The 20392-nt window shown below is 40.2% G+C and overlaps 2 protein-coding genes and 1 long non-coding RNA gene across 6 annotated transcripts in view; 2 read left to right on the plus strand and 1 right to left on the minus strand.

The window, feature by feature from the left end:
- rnf111 (ring finger protein 111) overlaps nucleotides 1-3989 on the minus strand; it is a 41077-nt gene extending 37088 nt beyond the window's left edge. The window contains exon 1 of one of the 4 annotated variants that reach the window (XM_034679795.1): nucleotides 3188-3989. The gene's annotated coding sequence lies outside the window, so the exon portion shown is untranslated. The remainder of the gene's footprint in view (nucleotides 1-3187) is intronic. The other 3 variants (XM_034679798.1, XM_034679799.1, XM_034679796.1) reach the window with 3 other exon arrangements.
- LOC117810153 lies at nucleotides 3710-5144 on the plus strand. The gene is made up of 3 exons (XR_004630725.1): nucleotides 3710-4272; nucleotides 4364-4419; nucleotides 5093-5144. It is a non-coding gene; the product is annotated as an uncharacterized LOC117810153 (long non-coding RNA).
- A 1946-nt stretch (nucleotides 5145-7090) lies between these two features.
- Nucleotides 7091-18856, plus strand: sltm (SAFB-like, transcription modulator). Its single transcript, XM_034679948.1, has 20 exons — nucleotides 7091-7266; nucleotides 8352-8439; nucleotides 8531-8586; nucleotides 8931-8958; nucleotides 10316-11063; nucleotides 11662-11705; nucleotides 11810-11922; nucleotides 12018-12167; nucleotides 12302-12414; nucleotides 12499-12653; nucleotides 12754-12854; nucleotides 12939-12995; nucleotides 13843-13982; nucleotides 14091-14271; nucleotides 14425-14549; nucleotides 14774-14944; nucleotides 16243-16554; nucleotides 16656-16794; nucleotides 17923-18077; nucleotides 18175-18856. The coding sequence occupies exons 1-20, from the start codon at nucleotides 7132-7134 to the stop codon at nucleotides 18284-18286; spliced, it is 3123 nt and encodes a 1040-aa protein (XP_034535839.1). The 5' UTR covers nucleotides 7091-7131; the 3' UTR covers nucleotides 18287-18856.
- Nucleotides 18857-20392: the final 1536 nt, after the last annotated feature.

Below are 20392 nucleotides of genomic sequence, written 5' to 3' on the forward strand. Positions count from 1 at the left end.
AACTCAATGTGCTTTTAGATTACAGGTTTCCAATGAGAGGCACAGCTGACTTGATCGACAGATGGGAACATTGTAGCTGTTGGCTAGGGGGCTCAAACTCTGCCTCTTTACTAGCTTGACAGCAGTTATGTTGAGTTCAACATTTCAAATATGGCTGCCACCAACGATTGGCCTAAAAACAGCGCTTCAGAAACAGATTGTTAATAACACTGGAAGGTGCTTTTAATACACCAAGTAAACATCCATATGTTACTTAAAGCTGCTTTAATGAATTAAGAGGTATGTGCATGTGCTCAGTGACGTGGGTATGTTGATATAAATTTGATAAGTCTTTGCTATAGCTCTGATATCTCTCTTATGTTGATACCACAGCATCGTTGCTGAATTATTGTGATACTTGTGTGTGTGAGGAAAGTCCTGAATAGATTTGTACATGTGATGTACCAAGATCACAGGGGCCAACAGTACCCTAAGGATCCTTAATCTTTAATAGATCAGGATGGCTCAAAATAACTTTCCCATTCTAAGATTCTTTAACGTGGCCCAATACCAATTTAGCGGGTCAATTTTGAACACCCTAGTTCTGGATTTTACACAAAAACACACTCCCTGCAAGTTTAGATTTATACTGTAGAGATATAACATTTGATCACTCATACTTTTGGGCTCTTCTATATTTTATTTTCTCTCATTGCAGATCAGCGTGCGTCGTTTATCTCGACGGGGTGTTCCATATCTGTGGTGACATTCAGTGACAAACTGTGCTTCTCAGAAAATAATCACAGAACATTATAGGCAGTGTGAAAAAAAAAAAAAAAAAATCACACCAGTGCAAGCTTATGCACTATATGCATGTGGTGGTATCGCCCACAGCAGCAGGCCTGCCACACTTTCTTGATATGATGTAATCTGAAAACAAAAACTCTTGAAGCTACTATCCCAGCAGATGATTTAGGAACATATTGTACTGACCCTCAATATGTGGCCATCTGGAAGAACAAGTGATGTAACAAAAGACCAAACAATAAAACCAATACTTCACTCGTTCAAACCACATTGTTTACTGGGGCAGCATAATTAACAGTATTGAGAAATCTGGATGTCTTACTTCAAAAAATAACCTGTAAATGAAGTCGCTCATTTTATCTTCATCTTTTTCGTAAATGAAGCCAATTTAATACGGTTCAAATCTAAACACCCAACCCTACAATCATTCATGGGCCAGATGTAACCAAATGAACCCCCTTAAAAAGTCTTCACAAACTAGAAGAGAGTCACGACCTTCAACATTTCCAATCTCTCCTGCAGAGTATCAGTAATAATGTAACACAACAACATTCCATGTGGTGTTTGCTGCAGGCTGGTTGTATTGGAATACATTCAACTGTGCAGGTGTTCATGGTGTCCCTGTATATCTCATCCCATTAAATGTGCTGTTAAGGCAATTATATTTTATTATTCATTAGGGTGTAACGATTCTTCTACTACATCGATGTATCGATTTATATTCCTATGATCCGACTACATCGATCTGGGATCGGCAAGTTGGCGTTCCTGACGACATATATCAATCTAACATCGTTTTAAAATATAATAAATTGATAGTATCGATGCTAGGAAATAACCAAGAGGCAACCTCCGGTCTCAAACTATGAAGCCAATGCGGAACTGTTATAAACTGCAATTCATCGAGAATCCGCTTGAGGCTGGCTGCAGAAACATCGGCAACCACATAGACATGAATGGGAAAAGACGATCTTTGCAGCATTAATAAACATGTTTACAGCGGGGTTCTAAAAACAGCTTGGCTACAGTAGCTAATCTCTCTATCGGCCACACTGTACCGGGACAAATTTTTTTCTAACTTGACGGTTCAGAAGATTTTAAGATTACGAGTGTTTGCCCAAATAAGGTCAAGTAAAAGTACCATGGCAACACCACAAATCTATCCAACCACCTACTAAGGTGCCATGGGATTTCACACAACGCCGGCCCCCAGGCACCTCTTGCAGCGTTCCAAGGTAACCTCAGCTCTGCAGAAGCCTCAGGCTAAAAGGTTAACCTCCTGTTAATTCAACCTGAAGTGTTGTTTGCACTTTATTCAAATAAAATGTGAATGCATTTGCCATTAATTGTTGTTTACTTGTTTGTTTATATCCATAATTAATTTATACCTGATTCCCTTACAAGAAACAACAGGAATCTAGGACTGTCCAGTATAATGGTCTTTATTTCAAAGTCACACTGGTTGAATTTTTGGCTAAAAAGTTACTGAATCGATTTCAAGTCCCTGAATCGTTTCGGATCGTATCATTCTAAATGAACCAATATCGTCCTTTAATCATATCGGAATCATGATACGAATCGAATCAGTGTTAAAAAGAATCATTACACCCCTATTATTCATTCTCATCTCATATTATAAACACGCTGCTTGTCAATTGACCTGATCCAGATAACGGTGTGAGAGGGTGACAGGTAAGGCTTGACTGAGGAAGCTAGTGACATGTGAATAATGTGAACCCATTATGTACAGCTATGACTATATTTCTGCTTTCATATACAATCCACTAATGAGGAAGAGTCCTTTAGGTGCCACAGAGAGAGCTGCGCAATGACATGCATGAATCCAGGAGCCTCAGAGGACAGCCATGGAGAGGAAAATCCAATGCATCAAGGCTGAATGACACAAAAGCATCTTTAAGGGGAAGAAGTAACGATTAGTACGACATAGAGAAAGCACTATGATGTGAAACAGAGAGAGAAATGTGTGTTGCATCAATGACATCAAAATGTACGACAGAGACTGAACTAGTGGGCTGCTGCTAACGTATCCACAGTGCTGTGTGTGTCTGTGAAACTAACTAACCCAGCACAAACACAGCTTTATATGTCACTATTCAGCTTGACAGTACCAAGCCTGAAGCTGAGGCTAAGCATAATTTCTACAACGATTAGCAATTACAATGCGATCAGCTGCTGTCTGCCTCTGTCCCACAAACGCTGCTGGAGTGACTAAGGCCAGAGGAAAAAGTCGTGTTAATGGAGATCTGTATTAGCCTTGTAAAAATAGAGTAACTTATTTTAGGATTATAAAGGGAAACAATCCAAGGGACACCAAAGTGGACAGCTAGCCACCTAGCCTGACACATACACAAGACAAGAAGACAACAAAGACAACACGTACCTGCGTTTAAGTCCTTTTTTCAGAATGTGTCACCGTCCTTTTTGTAACATGTGAGGTTGAATCCTGTGTTAATAATGACAAGCTTTGAAAAAGGGCAGTTTTCTCTACGTTAAACCTGACTGCAACTTGGCAGGCCTGCATCAAAAAAACGCAATCCGAGGACGTTAGCTGCTGGGGATTGTGATACTGACAACACAGACCCGAGCTGATCCGAGGAGCAAAATCGAAGGGCCCAGGATGGCTACGAGCTAAGCTAACATAAAGGCTAGCTCCACTTCACTCATTAAATACCCGATTATACTCAGCCATTTTGACTCCCGACTGAATCCTGACGATTCTTTACAGACAGCGCGACCTCTCTGTTCTGTTTCTGTTCGTCAGAATAGAAATGTCTCACTACTAGCCCTCGAAGAAGATGCCATTCCTGCCTTTCGAGGCATCCACTCTTGTTTACCCAGCAGGTCGTCTCTCTTCGCTTCAACACAGTACTTTCACCCAGCGCCGCGCGAGGGCGCCAAATCACGACCGGCCGTTAGAAGTGACTGTATCACTTTGCGACATTTTACGACAGTTGACAAAATGTCTCTTACATTTCCAGACAGACTGTCAATAAACATTAACAGAGTAAAGGAGACTGCTCTGATCGAGACACGAGTGTTATCCTGTTTAGTTCCCAAAGGAGAACTAAAGAAGTTCCGCATAATTTCAGATCTGTCAGCCTTGTTTTCAGGAATAGCCTTTCTAAATCATCGTTTCTAAATACCAGAGCACACTCTAGTGGTCATAGTTTAGACAGGTGGTCAAAACAAAACAAAAACAAGAATCTGAACCATAGACTATAAAATAGATCTGAACACATGACTTTTTCCACCACTGACTTTATTACACAGCAATAGTTGATTGGTTCAGTTGCAAAAAATAAGATGGCAATATTACATTTTTTGTGATTAACTTTAGAAGTTGTCTGGCTTTCATCAAAAAAGCTTTCCTTTTTAAGGCTATTGAGGATGAAGATGGTGATCCAGAGCACATTCAGACTCAGTCTTCACCTGAAACACCGTCCCGTAAAGGTGGAAAAGCTAAAGGTAATCTGTCCTCGACTGAAATGATGAGACAGGCTGGTTTAGCAGGTTTGTTATTGTCTTGTTAATCTTTTGATTTTCTTTTACTTTCCAGGGAAAAAAGTGGATTCAGACGCAGACGTCACAGGGGAGGAAGATGCATTTTCCAAGGTGACCGGGGGAATACAAATCTGTAAACTCAGTGTGATACTGATGGTCACCATGAGAGGGGCTCACGTGGCTTAATGAAAAGATACTCTTGATTTGAATATTTCAGACAAACATATTCTATTAATTATCCATAGTTAATTATCTATTTATAAACAAAATGCTTTTTTAAATTGCTGCTGCTATTTTATTATAAACATGCAGCGGTATTCCTTATTTAGACTTGTATATTGCTGCTACTGTGTACAGTTTAGTATTTGTGTATAACCTGTGATTTTTTATTTTTGTATCTGCGTGCTGTTTTCTGTCCTTTGGTGTTACCTGCTGCTGGAATCTGATTTTCACTTGGGAACCTACCCAAAGGATTAATAAAGTTTCTATCTATCTATCTATCTATCTATCTATCTATCTATCTATCTATCTATCTATCTATCTATCTATCTATCTATCTATCACTTACTACTTTTGCTCTACTACATTCAGAAGGCAATTATTGTACTTTTTACTCCACTACATTTCTATCAATGCTCTATTTACTCACTACTTTTGCTTTGAAGTCAGCTCATGAATTTCCTTCTCTTTTCTGAAATCTGATCCCTAAGACAGTAAAATGTGTTTGTGTAGTTCTGTTTGTCTCAGTGGTTTAGTCATACCTGTATATCGTGCATCTCCACAGTTGAAGGTGGAGCAAACACAGAGCAGCTGATTTAGAGGTGGTAATGACGGCTATAATTCTCCACCTGAGCACCCATGGCCATATCTTCAGCCCGTGTTAGAGGTTTTTGAATTAAAGAATGATACATATCCTTTGAAATGTTCTCCCTGTTTCCCACTCTGCTCAAACATACAAAAATTCACTGTCCAACCTGAGAAAGCATGTTGAGCTACGTAACATTTGTTTCATCCCAGATGAACATTTGAAACTAAGTTGTCTGTGCTTGGAGTAACTTAGTTTCTGTTTTTATTCCATGGTATAGTTTTTAGAGATATCAAGTAATGCTTTCTAGATAAACATAATGTAACAGAATGTACTTCTATGTAGTCTTTACTGCAGTTATGTATTTTGAAAATACAAAGTTTTTAGATATTTTAAGAAGTACTTTGAATTCTTGAGTATTTTTAAAAGCAAGTACTTCAGTACTTTAACTCAAGCAATAATCTGACTGAACAACTTTCACTTGTATTGGAGTAATATTTGACCTGGAGGATCTATACTTTGACTGAAGTAATGAAGCTGTGCACTTTGTCCACCACTGTTTATTACACAGCAATAGTTGTTTGGTTCAGTTGCAAAAAAATAAGATGGCAAAAAAAATGAGGCAAATGAAGGTAGAAAAGTGATTCTCTTGATTTGAATATTTCAGACAAACATATTCCACCTGGTTTACATCACTTAGATATGATATACCAACTGCAGTCTGCTGGGGAAGCAGTATAAAACACCAGGATGCAAGGTGGACAAACAAGTGAAAAGAGCTGGCACTGTGATTGGAACCAGGTTGGACTCACTGGGGGCTGTGGTGGAGAGATGCACACAGAAGAAGCTAGAGGCCATTCTAAATTACACAGATCATCCACTTCACAACTTCTTTGTGGACCAGAGAAACAGCAGCAGTGGACGGCTCATCTCTCTGAGCTGCAGGACTGAGAGATACAGAAAATCATTCATCCCTGCAGCCATTAGGCTTCATGACTCTCTAGCCAATGGGAGATGAGCTGACAGACACCTGAATTACTTGTTTTATGTGATTTTTATAATTTTATCTGCCAGACACCTGAATTTCCCCCTTTAGGGATTAATAAAGTACATTCTATTCTATTCAATTGATACAGTTTACCCCGTTTTCAAAAGAGGTTTGTTTTAATTTTTTACTTTTAGAAATAAAGGCTTGTTCTTCATTTTCCTTCCTCATAGACTGTTTCTTCATTTGATCCTTTGAGGCCTTGAGTCCCTTCGAGAGCACGACAACTATATTCAATGAAGAACATGTTCTGTTGTTCCTGTTTGACACTGCCATATGTGGTGTTTTTTGTATGTTTGTTTGTTTGTTTGTTTTTGTTTGTTTTGTTTATTCTACTTCTTAACTTTTTTTTTGGTACTTTCATTCCTTTTATTATTATTTGTTTGTTTATTTATTTATTCATTTCTTTCTTGTAGGATTATATTATTATTTCCATGTGTGTGTATGTGCATGTATGTATATGTATGTATATATATGTATGTATGTATGTATGTCGCTGTATCTGGATATATATGGATACATATTTGTATTTTTTTATACTCATTGCTCTTTTACATTTTCAATTATTTATTTTTTGATATTCACCTACTCATCGTCTTGTAGTTTCACTATTCTTTATTTTCCTGCTTGAGTACTTATCTACTTATCTTTTATTTTAAGTTATTATCACATATTATTGGCTTGTTTCTTTATTCATTTACTTAATGTGTTTCTTATGCAAAAACATCACTTCCTTGAATTGTTTGCATTGATCTTTTTTTGTAATGTGTCAAAATCCAAATAAAATTTTAAAAAAAAAGAAAGGCTCGAGGATCTGTATGATCAGAATGCACCGATGTGTTTGATAAATATTTTGTACTGCTCCTCCGCTCCAGTAGGTGGCGTAGCAGCACGAACGACAACATTTAATAACAGCAAAGCAGACGTTGAGTAAACGATCTGCGCGCGCACCCCCCAGTAATCCTGAGGTAAAATGGCGACGGGTGCCATTTCCATGGAGTTCAGGAAAATATCAGAATTAAGAGTGGTTGATTTGAAATCCGAGCTCAAACGAAGAAATTTGGACACATCCGGTGTAAAGAGCGTGCTTGTATCGAGATTAAAACAGGTAACTGAACGATGATGCTAATCCGTGCAGAAATGAATGACCGATACTGGAATGCGATGCAGAGCTGCTAATGCTAACGTTAGCCAATGGCCGTGACATGTTTCCTGCGAGGCTGGAGGATAAATGTTAAACAAACAATTGTTGTGGATGGCGTTCGTGAACAGCTTCCTCTAAATGTCATAAATCAGAATATATACCGATTGAATTATGTCAGCAACTGATCTCTGTGTCAATGGGATTGTGCTGATTGCGCTTAATTGACTCCAGCTGTTGAAGTCTACTGTAGGTTATCGTGCTTACAATGTGAATTAGCATCAGTTTTAATTGTGTGTAATTAAAAAATAAACGTACATTTCGGCGTGTAATTTATCAGTACGCCTACATTTTTTTTCTCTAGCGTCCTTAGTATTGATACAAAATCGTGAAATCTCATTCTGGGCACACTGTTTTAATTGATGCTGTATTGCTTATGTGTGCATGCACATTGTCACCATCTTATTAATTAAGAGAGCTCTCAAAATGAACTAATAATTCATTCCTTCTTCATTCCTTAATTCAGATCCCCATTAACTGCCAATAACGCAGCAGCTACTCTTCCTTGCGTCCACATAAAAAAAAAACACAACATACAAATTATACATGAAATACAAAACTAAAAATGTAACAAACATGAAAAAAGCTTCAAACAGAGAATTCAACAACTGAATATACTACCAACATAAGATATTACAATTTGAATGTCAAAACCTCCTTGAGGCACTTCATAGTAGGGACGCAAGCAATCACCAGTGACAGCAATTCTTGAAAGGAGAGCTTGTGTTAGGCAGATGATTTCATGATGAAGAGTAATAAAAGTAGTTTATTAACAATACTTGTTTTTAATCAAAACACATTTTGAACATGTATTTGTTATCATTTTAAGACCAACATTTTTGTTATTACCATCATTATAATTTAAGATTGGGGTCAGCAGATATGTTCTTGAACTTCTATTTGTGTGATAGATCAAAATGAGCTATATTACATTTTTTTGTGACTACCTGTTGAAGTTGTCTGGCTTTCATCAAATAACTTTCCTTTTTAAGGCTATTGAGGATGAAGATGGTGACCCAGAGAACATTCAGACTCAGTCGTCACCTGAAACACCGTCCCGTAAAGGTGGAAAAGCTAAAGGTAATCTGTCCTCGACTGAAATGATGAGACAGGCTGGTTTAGCAGGTTTGTTATTGTCTTGTTAATCTTTTGATTTTCTTTTACTTTCCAGGGAAAAAAGTGGATTCAGACGCAGACGTCACAGGGGAGGAAGATGCATTTTCCAAGGTGACCGGGGGAATACAAATCTGTAAACTCGGTGTGATCTTGATGGTCACCATGAGAGGGGCTTATGTAAAAGCAAACCTTGATGTATTTAGAAGCTGAGTAAAGCAAGAGGAAGTCACACTGGTATTGATTCTAAAAATGGTTCTACTTTTCTCCAGAAACAACAGTCAGCTAATTGAGCCTAAAATGTGACAGATGCATGTTTACCATTATCCAAGACTTATCATGCTAAACAGAAACCTCAACAAACTTCTCAAACATGTAAAAAAGAAAGTGGATGTGTGCTGTAAACTCAGTTATAACCAGCTTCTGCTTCTGTGCCCATCTCCCTCTTTCTCTATCAGGACAATGAAGACTGTGAATCAGAAAAAGGTATGTATGAAGCCCAACGAGTGGCCGGTGCTAACATTAGGTTGTTTCTTCTCTACAGTTAAAATATGTGGTGTCAGAAAACAACTGGTAGGATGTATAACCTGTATCTAGTGATATTTGTGCCTTGTTAGCCACTGTAGTATCTAGGTCACAGTGTGCTAAAAGGAGCACCAAGAGCATGCTTCATGAAGGAATTTCTGAAGAAAGACTACATTTTTTAATGTGTGCACACATGAATCATGGGACATGGATTGCCATGACTCCATTAACATATTTCTCGGGATAATCTAGAATATTTTTGAGGAAAGTTGCGTTTGCTTCAATGGATTTCTGTTGCCTCTGGCACTGGCCATCCTACCTTCCCCCAGGGAAACACAGAGTGAAGATTCTCAAACCATCTGACAGCTGGTTACCCAGTGAATCAGAGGGAGCACTGTCTAACACAGGATCATTACACTGCCCTGCAGAAATGTGGATCAACAACATTGGTTGGGCAGACCAGTGGCAAGTGCACTGGGTCTGTCTGAACACTTGAGTTCCTTTACCATAAGAGAAGGGAAACTCATTAAAGGTCTTAGGTGAGACAACATGGGTTTGAGGCTTGAATTTGAAAAGCTAAAGGACAACTGGACTCGTCAAAAGTGTTGATAGAGATGTAGAGGCCTTGAGTCTAGGGACAAGAGAAAGATCTAAGGACTTCATTCATTCATCGCAGACATCCATACAATCTGCACACATCTCCACCAGCTTTCTGCAGCCCCCATAATGATGTGTGCTGTGAAGAGGTTTGATTATGACATTGCCTGGGACTGGCAAGGACAGACTATGTGGATCTAAGGCACACACTTGTTGTATACAGTAATGTGCAGTGGACTGGACACGCTATGGCAAGTTGGACTTTTTGATGAAAAGTGTTCTGATACCTCCATCAAGATGAACAGTAGGCCACTGGTTTATGAAGAAACATTGGATGATGAAGTTTCTCCAAAACTCAGAGGACATTCCTAAGAGTGAGCAGCTGAATGGAAAAAAAAACAGGATGAACTGACCCGTTGTTCCTCCTCATTTAAACTTTGTCACAACTTTCCCATTTGAAGAACTTCCATATGATGCCTGAAGACTCTGTGAATGCCTATTCTGTTTGAATAATGACTGAAGATCTTAATGTGTCAAGAGATGAAGAGCACAGAGTCGTCCTCCAATTTTCACTGAAGATTGTGTGTTTGTGTCTTCCTGTGGTGTCGGCGCCCTTGATGACCATTAACACTAAATGTGCTTTCTATTCTACTTTATAGGTCAAACCATGTCAATGTTAAACATTGTGTTTTGCCATGTTTATCCTTGTTAAATCCCTCAGATGTAACTGATACAGATGATGGTACTCGTGAAAATTCTAAGCCTGCATCCTGCGAGGACAGCCTCGCTCAGCCCGAGGCTGAGGTTCTGGCTGAGGCTGAACCAGAGTCAGAGGCTGTCGCAGCCGAGGCTGATTCGGAGCCTGAGCCAGAGGTGACTGCTGAGACTGAGCCAGAGGTGAATGCTGAGACTGAGCCAGAGGTCGATGCAGAGCCAGATCCAGAGCCAGATCCAGAGCCAGAGGGGGATGAGGATGCAGACCCAGAGATGGATGGGGGTGCCGAGCCTGAGGAGGAGGAGGCGGAGGAGGAGGCTGAGGCGGAGGCTGAGGTGGACACCGAGCCAGAGATGGAGGCTGAATTGGCTGAGATGGAGGCTGAAGCGATGGATTCAACTAAAGATGCAGAGGACGATCACCTCTCTGTCTCCATCCAAAATGAAGATGCCATCACCCTAGATGTTGATGGCGATGATCTCCTGGAAACAGGTAAACATGTGAAACTTCCAGATCCAGATGCCGAGAAGGGCACTGATGAGCCAGAGGCCTCTGCTGAGACGGGCCCCGATGATGATATGAAGGGGGAAGAGTCGGAGGGCCACAATGATGGTAAGAGAGATGACGGATCCAGGGGCGAGCCCATGAAGAAAGACAGCAGAGAGGCCTTGAAGAAAGCTGAAACGGGAGATAAAGAAAAGGATTCTGGGAAGAAAGGCCCCTCCACTACTGGGGGATCAGGTCAAGCAAAGAGGTTTGTCTTTCTATGTCAGTTCTTTGATACTACTACCAAGTCCAACTCACTAAGAACCAGCATTGTGGGTAGCCTCAAGATTTTTTGCCGTCAGGGAAATGTTCACTGATGTACCTAATCCTACCGTTTACTTCTTTGATTTGTTTTTCTGAAGTCGGTTAAATTGTGAAATTAACCAGAAGCCACGAAAACACCTCTTATTTTGTTACTTTGACCTTTCCAGCAGTTTTAAGGCCTTATCCAGTTCCTACACAAGGCATTGTAAAAGAGCAATAGTACCCATGGTGGCAGTGTTTTTCTTTTTCCTTTTTTGGCCAAACAATTTGCTGTGAAGTTGAGCAAACCTCTGAAGATTTCATTGGTCCAGGGAAAAAATTGGCTGACATCTTGACCCATCTCGCCACTGGAAAAGCAATGAAGCCTTTGAGACATTGGTTCTGCGCCTTGCCCACGGGATATTTGTGTTTTGGGTTTTTTTTGGTCTGAAAAGCACATAATATTGTGTTTTTATTCCACTCAACGTGTGTCACTTAAAGCCAAGGTTTTTATCTACCGTCACTCATTTCATCTGTCTTTTGTTACAATATTTGCTTTGTAGCTCTTCAAGAGACAGAGATGGAAAGCCGGCGAAAGAGAATTTGGGTGAGAATTTGTTTTTGAATGTTAGACAAAACACAGGGATGCAGCTTTTTCATTCCTTTTTACCTCCTGGCTGTTAAACGTGAATTGGAAATCATCTTCATCAGGAGTCGTGAGCAGTAGCAGCAACAGCAGCTCCTCTCGTAACATATGGGTGAGTGGCCTGTCTTCAAACACCAAAGCAGCTGATCTCAAGAACCTGTTCGGAAAATACGGGAAGGTAAATGACATGCACTTTAGATTTTAATTATTTGTTTGTGATGTGTGTAAATAACCCTGTAAACTTATATTCTGTGAAATATTTTTTGCCAACAGGTTTTGAGCGCCAAGGTAGTAACAAATGCTCGCAGCCCCGGTTCAAAGTGTTACGGCTTGGTCACGATGTCGTCCAGTACAGAGGTGACCCGGTGCGTCTCCCACCTCGACTGCACAGAGCTCCATGGACAGCAGATTTTTGTTGAAAGGGTGAGTTAGCAAGCAGATTTGAAGTCAAAACAATAAAGAGATTTTGATTAATCTAATTAATTCATCTTTCATTTTTGTGAAAAAACAATCACCGTAGTCCTGTGTCATTTATATACTTCTACTCCTCCTCTCAGGCCAAAAATGATCCTTTCAAAAAAGAAAGCTCAAAGAGTGAAGCAGAGGACAAAGCAAGCTCCTGCAAATCAAGTGATAAGCGCAGTTCAACTGGAATAAAGTTGACAAACAAGTGGGTGAAAGAAATGTTTTTACGTTTGAGTCTTTAGCACATGGGAACACATTTTAACCTTTTTTTTTTTCTCTATATGTGTAGAGCACAGACCTCTTTCAAAAAAGAAGACAAGAAATTGGACAAACTTCCAGAGAAGGATTCATGTAAGAAACAGGAGGCCAAGAGTGGAAAATCTGATTCTGTGTCATCCAACTCAGGACCAGATTCTGCAAAGAAGGATGACAGAAAGCACATGAGTACGTTTCTACTCTCAAACTGAACCCCTGATTTTAAAAGTCCAATTTACTTGTGTTTTCTTTCCTCTGGATATTCACTGTTTGTTTGTTTTTATTCTAGGGGCAAAGAGTCCAGGCAAGATGGTGATGTCATATCATGCTAAAGGAGATTCTAATTTTGGCAAAATGAGACCTTTCAGAAAGGGAAGGTATTTTGATAAAGTAAGACCTTTTTGTTTTAATTTGATTTTCAGATTTACTCGTCTTTTCATTTTTTTTAAATAACCTTCTTTGTTCCCCTTTCAGCCCTTTGTCAACATGAATGTCCAAAGGAAGCCAAAATGGTTGATTCCTCCAGAAGAGGTAAAAAAACAAACAGATATACAGTTGTATTTGCCTTTTAATAGCTACAAGTCAGCCTACTATCACCATAAGAATATATCAAGGATTAAAGGACTTACGTCTCAGCAGGATGCAGAAAAACTCGTCCATGCATTTATCTTTAGCAGACTAGACTACTGTAACGGGGTCTTTACAGGACTCCCTAAAAAGTCCATCAGACGGCTGCAGCTCATACAGAATGCTGCTGCTCGAGTCCTAACAAGGACCAAAAAAGTAGATCACATCACTCCAGTTCTTAGATCCCTACACTGGCTTCCTGTCTGTCAGAGAATAGACTTTAAAATCCTGCTGATGGTTTAAAAAGCACTGAATGGTTTAGTACCAAAATACATTGCTGATCTGCTGCTACTGTATGAACCATCTGGACCTCTGAGGTCATCAGATACTGGTCTGCTTTCAGTCCTGAGAGTCAGAACGAAACATGGTGGAGCAGCGTTTAGTCATTATGAACACACTACCTGAAAGTCCACTCCAACTCCCACCTCTTTTAAATCAAAGATTCAGACTTTTTTATTTGCCACTGCCTTCCTATCTTAGCTCATTTTAAATCACTTTAAATGCACATTTTAATTTAATTTTTTCATATATTCTAATTATCCTTTTCTTCACTGTTTTATTATATTTGTCATTTTAATTGTGCTCTTTTATGCTTGTCTGAATGTTTCCAATGCTTTTAATGTTTCAATGTAAAGCACATGGAGTTGCCCTTGTGTATGAAATGCACTATACAAACACAGTGGCCTTGCCTTGCCTTTAATATACTTTAATATGAGCTTTTTTAACTCCATATTTTGTGTTCTACACCCAGTTCAGGATGATGAAAGAGAGGCAGAGGCCTTTTATAAACAAAGGGGAAGACATTCTGCCTTTTGAGAAGATGAAGGAGCAGAGGATGCGTGAGAGGATGGCTCGTACAGAGCGAGTTCGTCGAGCGGTGGAGTTGCGCAGGTAGTCTTCAGCAGCCGACAGTTCACACACTACGAACAGATTTAAGTTTTGATTTCGATTGTTTTATGGTCCTAAAGTTTCAAGCTAAGGATGTGTTTGGTTTTTTAGACGTCGTGAAATGGCCGAACGAGAACGTCGGGAGCGTGAACGTGTACGGATTATGCGAGAGCATGAAGAACGAGAGAATCTTCTCCGGGAACGCCAGAGGCTGGAGATGGAAAGACAAAAACTGGAACGGGAGCGCTTGGAGAGAGAAAGACTTGAGAGGGAGAGAATCCGCATAGAACAGGTACATCGAACATGAACAAACTACCTGCCTGCAAAGATTATCGCCTCTTCACTCCAAAATATGCATCCATACGATCAATAACTTTATCCATGATGTAATGCAGTCTCTACGTCTTAAATAGTAATTGTTGAATTGAAATATTGCCTCTCTCAGGAAAGGCGTAAAGAGGCCGAGCGAATGGCACGTGAGCGTGAGGAGCTGAGAAGGCAGCAGGAGCAGCTCCGATGTGAGCAAGAAAAAAGAAACAATCTCAAGAGAGGCCGTGAAGTGGACCACGGGTAAATACAGCAGTTTGGCAGATGTGTAGTACAGCTGCATTTGTTAGACTTTAGTTAAGACTCATGACTACATTTGATCTGTTTGAGAAATGCACAGGATATGCTTATGACCTAAAACCAAATTTCTGGCCAGAAAAGCAGTTCTTACCTCTAGAAAAGAAGTCATTGCTGTGTTGTTTTCAATGTTCATGACTCATGAGGTTTGTCTGTATCTAATGTTTCAGTCGGAGAGATGAGCCTTACTGGAACGGTAACAAGAAGATGCAGTCGGAATCTGACGTCCGTTTAAACCAAAGCTCAAACTTCAACCGGCAGCAGAACCGCTTTTCAAACTTCAATCCCAGAGAGAGGAGTCGCTTTCCAGTAGCTGCTGAGCAGCCAAACACCTACGACAGGTACGAGTGTTTGAACTGTAGGGGTTGTTGAGGTAATCGACCATTGCAACAATATCACCTACAAGGGTCCCTTCACAAAGAGGACATGTTGCAGTGGGAGGAGAAAAATAAGGGACATTACCTCTTAAGGCGGATTTATACTTCTGTGCCGAATCGACTGCGTACCCTACGCAAGAGTAGCTCCCGTACCTACGCAGAGTCCTACGCCCGTAGCTGACATGCACCTCCTCCAAAATGTAACTACCCGTAGAATCGAAGCAGACCGCAAGCCCTGTGATTGGTCTGCTCGGCAGCTTGTATGTCCTGTATTTATAGCACTTCTGGGATCCCACTCATCGGCCGTGTATTTCGTCTCCTCCTCTCTATTCTTCATGTAATCATGTCTGTATGATAAAAATCAACATGTATCAGCTGTAGATTAACATCACACGCTCTGAATCTCTGTGGAAAAGTAAACGGAGATCGTAGCGGGGCCGGAAGCAGGCGACCGGCTATCAGAGAGACCACACTGCCCTCAAGCATTTCGGCCGAGAATTGCTGTGTGGCACGGACACATCGACACACAAGTATGCGGGGCTCATGTCCGCTTCAGCCCCTGCTGCGTAGGGGAGATGTAGAAGTACAAATCAGCCTTTAAGAGAAGATGGATCACCTGGCAGCATGGCTCCGTAGTAGAGGAGTGTGGGAGTTGAACCTCCCTGTCTGCAGTGGTGACATGTCACTTATTAAAACATTAACCCTATTTGCATCATGAAACAAGTTATGCTACGGGGAGTCCCAAACTGTTGGGCAACTGAAATCCTAGATCAGGCAAGCATCGGACATTTGGCTTTCAAAACTCCAGAAACTGGTCGCATGACATTTCTAGAGTCTCAGTCTTGTTGCTGTGTATTCAAACCCAGTGTCACCGTCTCGTGACTAATTTTAACCATACAGGAGAAAGGATTGATTGTTCATATTTTAGGTAAGAACAATAACGTCAAAAAGTTTGCAATAAAAGAACCTGTCTGTTTTTTTGTTTGTTTTCTGAGAAGTCCCAGCCTAAATTTTGGGTACATGGTACGCAAAACATATGTGGTTATTTCTTCTTATTGTTCACTTTATTTTTTGAAGTGTCACATTAACGCTGAGACTAGTGTGTAAGATTTAGTGGCACATAGTGATACAGTTGTAGATTTGGATTTGGATTCTATTCTGGAACACTGTACTTTGTGCTTCGTGTCCCTGGCTTTAATGGGTTTGTTGTTTGCTGGTTTCTTGCAGTGATGTGATCTTTTTGTGTTTTTTGTTTTGTTTAGACGTAACCGGTTCGATGGCGAGCCAGAGGTCAAGAAAAGCCGCCCTGCACCGCACAGAGAGAGCTCGGGCTTCGATCGTTTCTCAAAGAACTTTGATACAGTTCGCAGACCTGAGCCACCTCCTCCACCACGCACAGAGCTCAGAGACACAGACCGCAGGGAGAGAGACGAGAGACGGCTCGTGCCCATGCATGATCGACCCATGGGAGCCAGAGCAACGATGCCCAGCATGTCACATAACCGCTCACCCAGGGACGGTGGGCATGGATGGAAGAGTGACGGTGGGATAAACACCAATAAGGGAGATTTACGGTAAGACATAATCAGGAAGCATCATCAGTTGACTGTTTTTTTCCTTTCAATAATTAAAACTCATTTGTTTCCTGTGTGTGTTTTGCATCTTTCTTGGGCAGCGGGCCTATGCGCATGCGTACAGATCGACCAGGCAGAGACGGTCCAGGCCCCTCACTCAGAGGAGGATCCTCCAGTGGTCAAGGAAGAAGCAGCTTTAATAACAGAGATGGAGGAAGATCCATGGTGATGAATGATCAGGTGGGTTTACTCCTGACTGAGAGTCAGAGTGCACTCTGAGGTACCATGTAGTGTTTTTATAAAATTAAGAGTGCTGACTGCAGATCACTGAACAGCCAGCACTGGTATTTGGACTTACACAAGTAAGCATCCTGCATCATTCAAAAAGGCTCATTAGGTCTGACACCATGTACTATAATAAGACAGTTCTTATTACCAGACCAGTATGTTTTTCTTTTTTACTTTGAAATGTTTTGACAACAAACTACAAAGACCTGCAGTCTTCTTCAGAAAAGTCACGTTGTGTTCTGAAGAAGACTGCAGAAAGTTTTTAGTCGAAAAATGTCAAGGGAAAAAACCAAAACAAACTGGTCTAGTAAGAATAACTGTCTTACTATGAGCATCCTGCATGTTACCCACAGTTATTGCATCAGCTATATTATTTTGGTCAGCTAAAATCAAAACACCATTTGTGATAAAACAGTTATTTGACAAGCTAGGCTACTAACTAGCAAGTAGGTAAGCAGCTTATCAGTTGTTGGTCAACTAGCTGTAATGTAGCCAAGCGGGGGGATCTTGTTAATCATGTTTTTTTTTTTTTTATTTGCTATGATTTATATAAGACAAATCATAAATACTTTATTTATCCTTGGGGAGAATTCAGTCATTAAAGTTGCTCCTATACACAATAATTAAGAATATCAAATAATATTAATAGAAGAAGTAATTAATATGATATGAAAATAATAACAGAAGTATGTACAGAGACAGAATAAGCTATGTAGAAAATAAATGGTTGAAGTCCCCGGAGGATCAGGTAGAGGGCACTCTGGTGGTCTGTCTGGCTATGGCAGCTTTGAGAACGTTGGACGCTGTAGTCAGGTTGGCAGAGGGGGGGATGTAAACAGCTACCAGTAGCCTATGACATGTGAGATCTCCCACAGCGCTCTCGGTGCTATCCCGGTCTGCCCGGACAGTCTGGAAGCCGTCAATGTAGACGTTGTGATCAGGAATATCCAGATGCAGCCATGTTTCCTTGAAGCACACCATGCTACATTCCCGAAACTCCTTCTGACTCCTGGCTAGTCTTGTCAGCCCGGCAATCTTATAAGATGGCTCCTAACACAAAATCTTTTTTTGTCTCTGCAGCCGTTCAGCTCTGGTCGACAAGTGGTGGTGGAGCGTCACAGCAGGGATCAGGGCATAAGGAAGGAGTGGCACGGCGGGTCCAGCTCCCAGGGTGGGGGCTACGCCGACAACCGCAGGATGGGAGACAGCCGGGGCAGCATGATGGCTCCTTCAAGGTCAACAACATTTTCAAATGAATGAAAGAAAAGACTTGAAAGTCTAAATCCTGTTTGAACCGTCTTAAACACTCTTTTTTTGCTTTTCCTTCTGCAGTCACTCTTCATCTGGGCTGAACCGAATTGTACAGATCACTAACAACTCCATTCCCAGTGGTGGCAGCGTTGGCGGATTCAAGCCCTACAAAGGAACGCCACGGCAGTACTAACTGAGAACCTAACTCTGCCTCTAAAAAGCACCTGGAAATTTGAAGACTTTTTGAACTTATTTTTAGAATACCAACAGTTTTAGGTGGTACGCTATTTTATTTTGTATAGACAAGTGTTTACCTCAGTGTAGGGTTTTCCTGACAGTTCTGCTGTTACATTCAAACGATCTCCTGCACATCTTTTACTTACCTTTAGGAAGATATTGTACAGCCCTTACGTCTTTGTAACAAGTTTTCAAGTGATGTTACCGATGTCTCCTCTAATTGAGTGCTGTTTGTATATTTTCAGTAGCCTAGTATCACACTCAGTTTCCTGTGTAATATGTTTTATTTGGTGTATTATAGCGCTCTTAAAGTGCCAGGGATGTTTCTCTGTGATGAAATGGGTGACGTAGGACTCACTTTTTTGAAAGTCATTCTTTGTTTTGATGTTGTTTTTTGTAAAGATTAGTTGAACATGCTGAAAAAGTCACACTAAACAAGCCTGCACTGTAGCAATTTACCTCCCATCAACTTTGAGTTGGATTGAAATAAAATTTGACTTTGAAGTCTGTTACTGCAGGACATTCACTGAGAGTCTGAGAGTCCTTAAAATCATCTTAATATTTGTGTTTACTCATTATTATTCCATGGATTTTAAAATGTGGTTCAACCTGCCAATCGAACAATGGCTGTATTTGGGATTTTTAATCAGCTTATAGTCTATTGTTTGACGACAATACTTTTTTTGATGATTTACAATTTATTTCTATTTATTTCAAGTAAGAGTGGATATGATTGAACATTTCAGCATAGCATCCATGTAAATATGCTACAGTTAGCCATAATAACACTAATTTTAATCTGTATTAATCTGATAAGCAATAAACATTTGGTGCCTGGAGAAAGGTGACAAAGGTTTCACGAAGAGGATATTGTTTATACTCCAAGGCAGGGGAGACAAACATACGGCCCGCCAGAGGTTCCAATGATTTTTTAAATAACAGAGGAAATTAACTGCAATTTTTCAATAAAAGTAATAGCTATTTCAAATTTGTCCGACAATCAAACTGCTGAACACCTGAACGGCGCTCCAGGACTTTTTTTTTTCTCAAAGTGAGGAAAAAGAATATTTGCTGTTTGCATAATCTGGTGGAAATTCATAGACTTTTTAGACCCCTGCATACAACACTGTCCAGCAAGCAAACTGTTCATGCTGGAGCTGAGGGGTCCATAAAGGTCAACTTTACCTTCTTTATCATCATAATCTATCTGTTCTTTTGCAGTAAACATTACACACTCTGTCAGGTGAATGGGTAACCTGTGTGCTTGGTGTGTTCGCAGCAGGTTTCAGGGCTTAAAGAATATAATATTCGGCCCACTATGAGACTCATCATGGCGAAAAATACAACAGCTGTCTTTGTAAAAAGATAGTTCATGAAATGTGAAAATTTTCAGAATATACTTTTTGCACTATACACAAAGAGAAACATTTGGAGTTTTTGTTATTTATAGGTTATTATGTTATGATTTTACTGGCCTGGCACACTTGAGATCAAATTGGGCTGAATGTGGCCCCTGAACTGAAATGAGTTTGACACCCCTGGTCTGAAGCATCACCATACACTTGAGTATTGCTTTCAATCACTGGAGTTCATCAATGTTTTTTAATATCATTTAAATGTCTTTTTACATTGGGACCATAAGTCTTAAACTGCACTGTATGTGCTTTGGCTATATGACTGACTTCATGTGTAAAGTTTGGTTTAACTGAAGGAAAACAGTAACGTCCTGACTTCAATGGTAACTAAGGAATACTACAAACTATGTAGTTCTAATAAAGTGGAGAAATTTAAAATACAAGAGCACTTGATATTGTTCTTAAATAGTGTAAATCAATTATTTAAACTGACTGCAGAAATAGTGTGTGTTTTAGGGCTTTTACACAATGCAAGTGGTTGCATTGTCTAAAAGCCCCAAATCGCACGCTATTTCCAGAACCTATCCATCTCTTTCTGGGTCACATATTGTAAGAATTGTAGAGCTGATTCTTTCAAAGCAGATATATTTAAGTGACAGCAGAGGAACTTCAGATTTAGAAACATTTCCCCTAAATTTATAATAGTG

Source organism: Notolabrus celidotus, chromosome 3 (genome assembly GCF_009762535.1).
Source record: "Notolabrus celidotus isolate fNotCel1 chromosome 3, fNotCel1.pri, whole genome shotgun sequence".
NCBI classification, from domain to species: Eukaryota; Metazoa; Chordata; class Actinopteri; order Labriformes; family Labridae; genus Notolabrus; species Notolabrus celidotus.